We start from the raw sequence: 13124 nt of genomic DNA on the forward strand, positions 1-13124 counted from the left end.
TACTTATGTGACTTCCCTGTTTGTGCAACATATCTTCAAACATACACATGTGATCCGGTATGGGAACTTTCACTATCAGTCACTGGTTCTCATCATGATTACATCTTCATTAGGTGGGAGTCTTGTTGTCCTGCGACCTTACAACATACATGTGATTTGTTCATTCTACTCCTCCAGTGTTGATGTGATTTAGGTAACATTCTGCCTCTTCATCAGAAACAACATCCAAGCACCTTGCTCATCCTGCTTGTACACTGGTCATGACCTTTGCAGTCTGACAACCACTTACTTGGTTGATCTAACTTTCCCATATCAACACATCACTTACCAGTTGAAATCCTTTCCTTATCGGTGATACACTGTACCGGTATTGATCATCTTACCATCTCATCTACACAAGTTAGACACTAACTTGTGTACCAGTGTCACTAGTGGCCACTCTTTCTTACTTTATCGGTGTCCTGCAACACAAGGTGATATCAAAGATATCTCAACCTGTACTCCTCCTTGATAGTGTTGCACATACCTCTCATACCAATAGTCATCCCATACTGGTTGACATCAATGACAACCCAATGCCAACAAGTTGTAATCCTTTGCAAATTGTGTTCCTCTTGATGAGATTGATTCTTCATATGTGGATCACACTTCTTGTGTTGATTCAAATATCAATGATAACTTTGGTTACTTGAACTTGGGTTTTCTCACATGTGACCTCATTCTTGAGACACACATTACAGGTTTGTTTGTGGAGACCTACATTGCCGATTTGGGAGACATCATTGATGACATTCATCTTCTCTTTGATGAAGGTGATCCTTCTTCAGTTGTTGCGAGGGAATACTTTGACCCTCTTGTTCATCCTCTACATGATCATTCTTTTGAGGTTGACATGATTGTGGATTCTTATGTAAAACACTTGGAGAAGGTCTCTTTATCCTTAGAGGATACATGTGAGTCTTTGGATCATGTTCTACATTCATCCCCACTAGAACTTGGATTACCTTTTCTAGCAATGTGGATCAATACACCTGATTTGGAGGGGGGAACTTTCAACGTCAACATAGAGACACTTAAACAGTTTTCAGAGACTCCATACATCTTGAGTTTTTTTCCTACATCTTCCCTTCATGATTAGGGAGACTTCATGGACACGCCTTTGCTTTTGTTTCTTTCTAAGGGTAGGAACGTTGTTCGATGATCATGGAACAACTTCTTCATTCAGTTTTGAGCTTTTACCATTGGTGCACATTCTATATTGAGGGGGGGGGCTACTTGGTCTCTCTTCTTCTCTCTTATAGGGGGACTTTTTCCTCACATGGGGTTTTGTCCTTCTCATACTTCTTCTTTGAGAGTTCTTTTGTATTTTCATATCTCTTTTGGGGGGAGTTTTTTCTCATTGCATTTTTCTCTCTTTCTTTGTTTGTGAGAGATTGTATTGGTTTGTGTGTATTCACATTTGTACATGGGTACCTAACATGACCTCGTATTCGGGTCTCATCTTTCTTTGTTATCTTGAGTCTTTATTCCCCTAAGTTGAACTTAAGGTGGGGTATCGATGTCAATTATGTCTCATAATTACACATTACTGAAGTTGACTTAAGGTAATGTATTTTATAGTAGTTTGGATATGAGACACTTAGGGAAGTGTGTACATAGGGATGATGCATGTAGGAGAAATTCCACCTTTAGTGGTCTTATCTTGTTGTTACATTTCATTGTCAGTGGGTGATCCACCTCTTATGGAATATTTTATTATTTCTCCTTCCTACCCTCACCCACCCTTGTTTATGGACTATGTTGGACCTCTAACAAATCAATTTGCTAATTCAATGGTTTCTTATAGATGGCTAGGGAGTTGTGTATTCAAATGTTCTTTGTTGCTACATAAAATTTCTCATGATTGGGATTGAAGAATAATTAGATTGTGTGGGTTCATTAGTATCTTGTGTCTTTTGCCACAACTAGACTCTTCATTTTGTGCAAGAATTTTTTTTATTGGTTTGGCTCGATTCATTCACTGGAATTGCATTGGCCAATGCGAGTTCTATATTCTTGTATTAGAGAAGGATATACTTGTAGCTTCATGAGTTGGAGGTTTGGTAGTACTTCTACTAGTTGGCCTATGCATTTACGGGTGGATCCATCAAGTGATTTTGGAGGCTGGTGTATTTTTTTGTATGGTACTCCATTTTAGAGTGTCTAGGTTTCTTTGTTGATCAACAACTTCTCTAAGTCATGTTCTAGCTCAACCTTTTTGGCTTGAGCCTTGCTATCTATCTTGGGCTTTGTCTGCATTGACTGGTTGAGTCTACCTTATTAGGTGTTGCGATTTGAGGCATTTCCCTATGGTATTTGTGTGGGGGTCACTCTTCCATATTGTTTGGTGATATTCACTTGGAGAAGTTTGACTGGTTGAGATCACTTGGTCCTTGTGTAGTGTGCTAGTTGACGTGGGAACTCGCCAACATATTTCCATAAGGGCCCATTCCCTTATATCAAATCAATTTTATTTTTGTTGGGGAATTTCCAATTTTTGATGGCACTATCTTTGATATTTTGAAGAATTGTTATAATGGGTTTTTCTTTTTTTTTTGGAGAGGAAGAATTATCAACAATGGCCTGATTTTATTATCACCTATCTTAGTGAGTGTAATCTATTTCCATATTTGTATAATGAGGTTCCACATCATAGCACAAATTTTAAGTTTAGTATTTGGAAAGGCTTTAAGGCTAGAGTCTTTAGAGCTATTTTTGAAAATGTAAATGATGACATTCTAGAGTCACTTATTCATTTTGAGTGCTTACAAGCTCTTTGGACTCACATTTGAGAGGTATATGGAGATCATGATACTCCACCATCACTTGATGCTCCTCCTTCCAATTATCATGTGCTTCTTCTTTCTTTAGAGCTAATAACACATGTGTGTGATCCTTTATAGGATTTGGAAACTTCAGATGAGGTTGTAGATGCTTCAAAGGTTATTGATTATTCATTAGAGGTAGTTGATCTACCTTCACTAGAGATTTCCATCATTGTTGAGCAACATGTATCTATTTGTCTTCTTGATTAGGTATTTCTATTTGTCAAAAAATTGGTTCATTGTTCATGGAGTCTCACATTTCAGATTTGGAGGACACATTTGAGGGGATGTCTCTCCTATTTGATGATAGTCATGAAACATCGGTTGTCACTTCATCTTTGTCTTTGGAGCTTGTTCAAGATTAGTTTCCATCGGTTCCTTGTTTGTCACCTTCTCTAATGATTAGGTATTTACCTAATCGGTTCATGGCATTTTCCTCCAAGGACATGATGACACATGAGTAGATCTTAGAGGCATCACCATTCTACATTTGGATTCATGTTCCAATGAGTTACCCTGGTAGCCACTTTGGGCCCTGACCCCCATTGAGAGCCACTCCCCTTGTAGACTCTACGCACCCGCACCTAAGCTCAAGCATAAAAAGAACAATGCTTAGATACATGTATGATAATTATCATAATTGTTGGAGTAAATTATATTTACTCATATCTTAAGCTCTTAGATGAATTATTATTCCCTAGGTCTTAGGTAAGGTTTAATATTTTATTGCCAAACTACATTTAGTTATGTGTGCCATTAGTTGGTAGGTGGTTATACCTAACCTTGTCTCGTATTGGTGCTCACCTCTCCTCTCTTGCCTTTATGAGAATATCTCATGTACATCTCAATCTTAATCTCCATACATTCATCTATTATCTAGTGAATCAGTTTTCTCTCCATTGTGAAGGTTTATAGTTGTTTGTATGTCTTGAGAGGTTTATCACTCCTACATTATATCAAAGTTGACATCCAGCGTTTCCTATTTTTGAGAATCTTCATTAGGCTGAGTTTGAGGTCCCGAGTCACAATGATAAATGCATCATTTCATTTGGTGCATTATTAGTTTCAATTATTTCTCGATTCTTTAGTGTGTTAGTAGATCCATTGTTTGGTCAGCCTGCACTACTATTTGGCCAGCTTGGATCAAATTATTTTCCAACAAGGGAATTTGTTTTGACGATTGTTGTGCCATTTTAATTTGTCACAAATTGATTTTGTCTTCTTAGTTCTCAATTTTATTTGTGAACTTAGTTCTAATTGTAAGGAAGTTGAGTAGTGAAACAACTTCCTATACTAAGCTTGAGAGGAGGGTAATGTGAACACTTTTACAGATCATTACAATAGTTACAAAAACTTAACATAAATAGACATAAATGCCATTCATACCACAACACAATGATTTACATGGGGAAAACCCCTTAAGGAGAAAAACCCCACAGTCCAAAAGCTACCCAATATATTATTAAAAAATCAATAACAAATTACAAATATACTTATAGAGAAATCTCTTCACAGGAGTACCACCAACCAGAGATTCAGAGGTAACTCAATAGCTATCAAACTCTTACACACAACCTCTATCTCATGCACCTCATATATAAGAGATACAATACAAGAAATCGTCAAATGGTATTACAAAACCATGGGCTAAAACCACCCAATAAAGTAGAGTCGACTTTATCTCTAATCTAGATTCCCTATGACGTGTCAAAACACACATCAAAACGTGTCCCTCTCTTTTACAACTCGTTTGTGTTTGATGCATTTTATATTTCCTATATCAGGAGTCCAAACTTCTAGAGGCTATAACTTGTGAACTAGGTGTCCAATTGATGAACCATTTGAAGCTTTGGAAAGCTCACAAAGTGTTCTATCACCGCGTAACCTACTATACTCTTTATGCCCACAATTTAGGGAATTTTAGAGGGTCTAAATTCTTTAAAATAAATTTAAACTTTTCATCACACCCTCCAAAAATGGAAACTTTAATATCTTCAAAACTAGTTATGGTCTTGCGACGAAAATTTATCAACATGGTTATCTAGCCAATTTGAAGCTTTGGAGAAATTTTCATACCATTTCATGCTCAAACAAAAACTTACTATAAATAGTAACCTCATGTAAATGCAAGGTTGAGACACCATTTTCCCAACATTCTCCCACTTGTCCAACACCTTGGAAGAGAAAATGGAGTATATACACAATACATTAATTTCTAGGATCCATGAGGCCCATAGACTTCAAACACCATCTGAACTTTTCTTTGCTCACAACCTTAGTTAGAGAATTTGCAGCATTCATAAAAGTCTGTACCTTAACCAGCTTCACCCTGCCATCTTTGGCCATATCTCTGACAAAATGATACTTGAACATCAATGTGCTTGGTCCGGGCATGAAATGTCGGGTTCCTAGCTAGGCAGATTGCACTCTTACTGTCATAATAAATTATCATTCCACCTTGTTTTATTTCAATATATGAACATAGTCTTTTAAGCCAAATGACTTCTTTACAAGCATGAGTAGCTTCCATATACTTTGCTTCTATAGTGGACAAAGCAACCATAGTTTGTTGCTTACTCTCAAATAATTACACCATCAAATAAAGTAAACACATAAGCACTGGTGGATCTTCTGCTATCAATATCAACTGCCTAGTCTATCCACATAACCATGATTTTCAAGGGAAATTATGTCTCCTACCAAATTACCATGATAACACAAAGAATACTCTGAGATACCCTTCAAATATTTGAAGACTCTTTTGACTGCATCCCAATGAACTCTACCAGGATTAGACATATATCTGGAATGAACTCTCACTACTTTGGTAATGTCTAGTCTAGTAAAGACCATAACATATATCAAACTTCCAACTGCACTCTAGTAGGGCACTTTTCTCATGTCTTCCATCTTCGATGGTGATGTAGGACAATCTGAAACAAATAATTTCACTCCAACTATAAAAGGAACACACAATGGTTTATAATCTTACATGTTGAACCTCCATAAAACTGAATTCACATATTTACTCTTGCCTAGGCATAGCTTTCTATTCACTCTATCTCTTCTAATTTCCATCCCAATAATGTTTTTCACTGCACCAAGATCTTTCATTTCAAATTTAACAAGAAGCTAAGACTTTAGTTTTGAAATCATACCTTTCCCTTTACCAATGAATAGCATATCATCAACATATAATGCAATGTATAGGAAATGATCACCATCAGATTTATAATTGTATGCCTAAAGTGTGGTATTAACTTGCAAGAGGAGAAAACAACCAACAAGCACACACATGAAATATTATGTTAGAGTTAGAAATCTGAAATAGAAACTAAACTAGCTTCATAATCAAAAACCCCAAGTGCGTCTCATGTTCCTCTATCAAATCAAGGTGGCTCTCATCTTGGAAGAGCACTTGATGTCTAGGATGACTACCTAACAAATGAGAGATATGTATGATTCTGAGATCTAAATGGAATGCAACTAAGATCTTAGTGAGATGATCAAATGATATGAACTATTAATATGAAAATGACATGAAAGATGGAGTTGTGTTTCCAAATTGAAGAAGTAAGTGATATGATTAAGCTAAGATGAAGATGATAATGTTATGAAATGATGTGCAATTAATCTAAATGATTAATCTAACATATGATAGATTCTATATATGATGCAATTAAGATGGCCTGATGCTTGAGAGAGGCACAATGAGAACTCCTTGATAACCTGCAAAACAACTATAATAAGGATGCATACAAAGTGGATTTTGGATCAATAATCATGGACCCTTGGATATGAGACAAGGGCTCATTTTATAGAGTTGAAGGCTTAGGAATGGATGGTCAAGATTGATTACCAATCAAGGGTCAAGATTGAAGGAGGAATGTGGTCCCAAGTTGAAAGGCTTAGCCTTGTGACAAATGTCACAATGGGGAGAGGGTGAGGATCAATGTGGTCCCAAGTTGAAAGGCTTAGACTTGTGACAAATGTCACAAAGGGAGTGGGATGAAAAGTCAATGTGGTCCCACCTTGGGAGAAGGGGATATGTGCTCACACATGTGTGAGCAACATAGGAAGAAACAAAATGGATTAATTAAGATAATGAAGGGATTAGATAGGTTCTAGAAGGATGTTTAGGAGGCAAGTGGGATATGTAGGATTTTGCAAGTGGTTGAGGGAACATAGGAATTTTAGTAAATTAAAAAGATTTAATTCAGCCAAAAGAGGATGCACCTTGCATTTGTAGGATTTCACAAGTGGGGGGGATTTACAAATAAATATTGATTTTATTTAGATGCAAAGGGGATTTTAACTAAATGTAGATTTAATTAACATGGGAAAGGGACTAAATTGATATTTTTAATTAAATGTGAATTTAATTAAAATGGCTAGAAGGGGGGGATATTTAATTAAATGGCTTAGATAGAAGAAGGGTATATTAATTAAATCTGAATTTAATTAAAAAGGTCAATTAGGGATATTAATTAAATCTTAATTTAATTAATAGGCGATTCAATGATGATTAAATGAATAAAATGAACAAAATTAGTTGTGCCAATTTTAGGTGTCTACAACAATAAACATAGTGATCTAATTTAGAATGTTCAAATCCCAGACTCTATGCATATGCATCAAATTTTTGGTAACAAATCTTAGGACTCTATTTGAGGCCATACAAAGATTTCTTTGATTTACAAACCAAATTACATTTACCTTTCACTAAATAGTGTTATGGCTATGTCATATAAATATCCTCCTCCAAATCACCATGACCGAAAATAATTTTCATATCCATTTGTTCAACCTCTAAATCATAAGCAACAACAATAGAAAGTAACATTTTAATGGATGTCATTTTTGCAACAAAAGAAAACATCTCACCATAACCAACACCCTCAACATGAGAGTAGCCTTTTGCAACCAACCTTGCTTAATAATTCTCAATGCCTCCATCTGAACCAATCTTTTTCTTGAACACCCATTTACAACCAACAGGTTTCTGTCCTTCAGGAAATGGTACAAGATCTCATGTATTGTTCTTTTTCAAAGCTATCATTTCTTCTTCAATAGCAATCTTCCATGATTCTGCATCATTCATACCTAATGCCTCTTCTACAAATCTAGGTTCATCCATGTTAGTATCCAAAGAAAAAATACATCTCCAATCGTTAGGTGAATACCTTTCAAGTGGTTGTCTATGTCTTGTAGACCTTCAAACAAGTTGATTTTGTTAGTGTAATCGGGTCTTTACTTGATTAATCAAACAATATTTGTTTAATTAATTAAGTTCCCTTTATCTCTTTTACACTTAGGCTAACATTAGGTGCATAATGTGCAAGCCTAGGGTTTTCCCTTTTAGGGTTTCTTGACCTATTAGAGGTTAATTTCTTTTCTTTGCATTATTATCACATTACACATTTTTGTGAATATTGAGCTCTCATCTTTTTGAGCATTTTTCTGTGTATTTGGTTTTTCTCTGTTGCTTCCTTGCTTCTCCTTGTAACATGTTTATTTCCGCTTGCAGAGATCTTTTGGGTTGTTGTGGTGTTGTATTTCTCAACTCTCACATGGTATCAGAGCTCCATATCTACAACTACCTGTTCTTGTTTTGAGTATTTTACATTGGAAGTAGATCTGGGGTTTTTTAGAAGTTTTTTTGTGCACCTAGGGATAGGCCTTTTCTGAGCACTTTGGGCCTAAACGAACCTCACCATCATGCTCAGAAGGCCCAAAAACCCCTATGGTCATATAAAACTTGACCAATTTTGACACCTGAGCCTCTGGGGGTATATTTTTCTTTTGTACCAGGTCGTATGACCCTAGCACACAATTCGAGAAAATAATTTTTTTTTTTTTTTCCTCAAGGACATAAAGAAGAGGAGCAAGTGGGTAGCCTTGGTTAATGGACTTTTGTAAAGGAAATTGAGGGGAGAGAGGCATTGATCAGAACTTGACATTATCGTCCATAAATAATTCAAGATTAATATCTTCAAATATTTTTTATATAGGCAAATTTAAGATATCTGTAATTAAGTGACTCACAAAATATTATATAATGTTTTATTAAGATTCATTTTATTTTTTTAATTCATCTTTATGAAATGATATTCCATATATAATGATTCATAAAAATTATCTTTTAAACATAAATAATTCACTTAATATTCATTATATCAAAGAATTACCAATCAAATTATTCTTACAAATCACCAACCCTAAAAAGAAAAATTCCTCCTTCCACATAAATAAAATTTCTTTAAAAATCAAACTCAACTTAGGCAGTTTAAAGAGCAAACTCTTAAAAAACATGTTAAATTGGAACTATACCCTGTGGAAAACTTTACCAACGTCAAATTTCATAGGAAAATTAACGAAACTTTAAGAATTATCAAATAAATTTTTATTAAAAAACCGCGTAATAATTTTCTTCGGATATGGTAAATGGTGCAAATTGCAAACCCTAAAACTCTGGGTTTGGCGATATCATTCTTAAGGCTTCGAAGAATTTTAGGGTTACAGGAGAGGGCTTTCGGGGAAGTAAACGCTGCTGCGAGGAGTCTGGAGCAGGAGCAGAGATGCAGATTTTCGTAAAAACACGTATGTTCTTCTTCTTCTTTCCTCTGCATTACCCATGTTTTCATCTCCTCTGCTGGCTGCTCAACATGCTCATGCTTTCATTGTAACTAGGTCATATCTTATTTTTATTTTTAATGGAAGGTTTTGTATGTATGTATGTATGTGTTTTTGTATATCAGTGACTGGTAAGACAATAACCCTAGAGGTAGAGTCTTCTGATACAATCGACAATGTGAAGGCTAAGATCCAGGATAAGGAGGGTATTCCTCCTGATCAGCAGAGGCTAATCTTTGCTGGGAAGCAGCTGGAGGATGGGAGAACCCTGGCGGATTACAATATTCAGAAGGAATCCACCCTTCATCTTGTCCTTCGCCTCAGAGGAGGTGCGAAGAAGAGGAAGAAGAAGACCTACACCAAGCCCAAGAAGATTAAGCACAAGAAGAAGAAAGTCAAGTTGGCTGTTTTACAGTACTACAAGGTGGATGACTCTGGCAAGGTGCAGAGGCTTAGGAAGGAATGCCCTAATCAGGAGTGTGGAGCTGGGACTTTCATGGCTAATCACTTTGATAGGCATTACTGTGGCAAATGTGGTTTGACCTATGTTTATCAAAAAGCTGAGGCTTAAGATGAGTTTGCCCTAAATTAGGTTTAGAGATAAATTTGCTTTATCTAGGGCTGAGGAGGGCTGGTTTATTATATGCTGGGGTTTGAAATTTTCGAGATGTATAAGAATTTTTGTAGAGTGATTTAGATTCTATTTATGCAGTTTTATCTGGAAACTGGATTTATGAATATTTAAAATTTATCGGTTTAAATCTGTAGATTGGTCTGATTTATGACAGACGTGCCTGGGTGGGATTGTCATGGAATCGAAATTTTTCTTTTTCTGATTTGGTTCTTATGTTAAATGATATTGAATCGGATTTCCAGATTAGGTGGATGTAGAATAAAAATTGTTCGATTTTGGGGGGGAGGTGGGAGGGCAGTGGGGCGGCTTTTGACGTTTTTTTGTTTTGATTTAAAATCGTTTAAATGGTTTAGGTTTTTGCAACTGTGATTAAGATTTTGCTCATGTATTTGTCGTTCAGCATTTTTAAATTGTATTTGTGAATATCTTACTTGTTTTCGATCAAAATGATGACACTGATGTGTTTAAGATAAATTTTTTTGGTTGATTTTTCATGAGATTAATCCCATCTTCTCTGATGTAGCTTAAAAATGAATGGATGTTAGGTCTAAATTGGGCTTGGGATTCAGTTGTCTCTGGAGTTGAATTCAATAAGTTATTGTTTCGAAAAGTATTTGTGAAGTTTTGAATAGGTTAATGATTTGTAACAGATTTTGTGATTAATTTTTTTTTTTTCCGATTCTTACATTGTTCATCCGAAATTCTAGCAATTTCTGTTAATTGTACTAAAATTGTTTTCTCGCTTGATCCAGTTTGTGCTTTTCTGATTGATTTTTGAGCTTCTTTTGCAATTGTTTAGCTGGATTGATGAAAGTTACAGTGTTGGACTAACAGTTTGAAAGCTTTGAAATGAGTTTATCGATCATGAAAATGTTCTTGTCCATTGGTTGCACATCGTATATAGATTTAGTGTATTGCTTCATTTAGGAAAACTGCAAGTATGGAAGAAGAGAGGCTGCAGCTACCGAAGGATCCATTGTATGCAATAACAATTGCAGGTTGTGAAAAATCCAATGGAAATGTACCTTACACCATTTGCTATCGGGTAAAATTTGTGGAGCATGGGCGTCCAAGACACAATGACCCTGTTTTTTAGTGCAGGTAAGGCATTCAGTTCTCTCCTGTGTGTTCGAAAAATACCAACCGAATTACCTGTACCAAAATACAGAGCAATTCACAATGTTGATTCTTTAATGTTTTTGCATGAACTTGTTACTGAAGCAGTATTTCTTAATGTCTGATTTTTTTTTTCTTATATTTATTAAATATTAGATAGAGAGTACAAAACAGAGTACATTAGGAGGAGCTATGCTTCATTACTCAAAGATATAAATCCCCAGTACATATTGATCTGCTACTATCAAGCCCCATACAAAAAAGATTTAAGTTATATGCGACATAATATCAAAATATCAAAACCGATTTATATTAAGCTACTGTAACAAGTATATTACTCCCATAAGCCCTTGGCATTGCTAATTTGCTACTATACTAAGCATAGTCACAGTCATAGGTACCAATTGGAGGCTCAAGCGTGTCCTCAGGATCAACATCTTTCACGATGGGCTGATAATAAGTTTGCTGTCCTCTTTTAGGCCTGGTACTTTCTTCTTCAGGGGGTTTACTGATGTTGTTTTTGCCCACAATCTTTCAAGAGTGCAAGCTCCTCGTTCAAGTTGTTTCTTCCATGTGGGAAGAAATGTGCAAACTTGATCTCTGTTCTGTACACAATTGTCAAAATCTTCTTTGAGCAGGATCATAAATCTGCAACACAATTAGGAAGGTGAGTTCATTTGTTAACTCGTGCCTGAGATTCAGACCAACTCAGTGAATATTTGCAGTGGTCGTTTGGAATGCTGTTTCTCAAATACTTTTGATAGAATTTTGTCTGGAGGCTGTATTTTGTAAGAAAACGCTGACAAACAATTTCAAAGACTTGCAAGTTGCAACCAAAGGACTTCAACAATTTAGGGCAAAAGTTTAAATCAATTAAAATGTTAGTCTACTTCTAATTTGAACAGATTTTAAAGAACATGTTATAGAGTAAGGGGAAGAGAAAAGTTTCAAGATTTTATCTTGTCATTTGATTTCGAAAGTAAACAAATTCAATTTGAAGCCAATCCTTATTTTATCAATCCTCAAATGGCCATGAGCACATAGGATGGTGCAATTTAAGAGGGCTTGATTGACTATCATAATCAATGCTGAAATTGGAAACAAACTGTGACAAATGTAGAAAGATGGAAGGCCCACAATTAGAATGTTTAGGTTAAGCACATAACTAGTCAGCATCATGCTATGAAGCATTCAGTTTGATTCATTTAATGCTTAAATGATTGTAGATAAGATATTGATTCATTATAGCTCATTTGAAAGTCGTCAAGCAAGCACACATAATGGTAGTTCAATATAAGTTGCAAATAAATGGACATCTAATGCATATAAAATGAGTCATATTGGAATACTACAAACAATCATAGATAGAAGAAGAAAATAATGGTATTTCAATGTACTCGATGCAAATGAATGGCTTACAATGCATATAAAACAATAAACAGTAACAGATAGAATTAGAAGATAATGTCATTTCAATAGAAGTAAATGGTTTATATGTATTGCAAGCAAATGCTTTATATGTTTTGCTAATTTCTTTCTAGTCGGCAATCGAAGAAAAATGATTTTGATTTGATTTTACAATAGGGGCAGCCCTAATTGAATTGTAACAATAGGTCCTCTTTGAGATAATCAATTCAGCCCATGTCTAAGTAGTAATGCTACAATTAGACGATCTTAACAAGTTCTAGATTCCAATACTAGTCTCAACAATCGTTGGTATTCAATTAATAGCTTCATGGTCCCAAATGCTTTTTAAATTAGCAACTAGTCTCTTTCAATTAACAACTAATATAGTTATCTTAAATACATCTATTTATAAAATGTTGAGAGTTATAATTTGGAGTTATTTATTTATTTAAAGTTATTTTATTTTACTT

The 13124-nt window shown here is 35.2% G+C and overlaps 1 protein-coding gene across 1 annotated transcript; it reads left to right on the plus strand.

The window, feature by feature from the left end:
- The first annotated feature begins 9220 nt into the window (after nucleotides 1–9220).
- Nucleotides 9221–10333, plus strand: LOC131031959 (ubiquitin-ribosomal protein eS31 fusion protein). Its single transcript, XM_057962826.1, has 2 exons — nucleotides 9221–9464; nucleotides 9623–10333. The coding sequence occupies exons 1-2, from the start codon at nucleotides 9443–9445 to the stop codon at nucleotides 10066–10068; spliced, it is 468 nt and encodes a 155-aa protein (XP_057818809.1). The 5' UTR covers nucleotides 9221–9442; the 3' UTR covers nucleotides 10069–10333.
- Nucleotides 10334–13124: the final 2791 nt, after the last annotated feature.

Source organism: Cryptomeria japonica, chromosome 9, assembly GCF_030272615.1.
Source record: "Cryptomeria japonica chromosome 9, Sugi_1.0, whole genome shotgun sequence".
NCBI classification, from domain to species: Eukaryota; Viridiplantae; Streptophyta; class Pinopsida; order Cupressales; family Cupressaceae; genus Cryptomeria; species Cryptomeria japonica.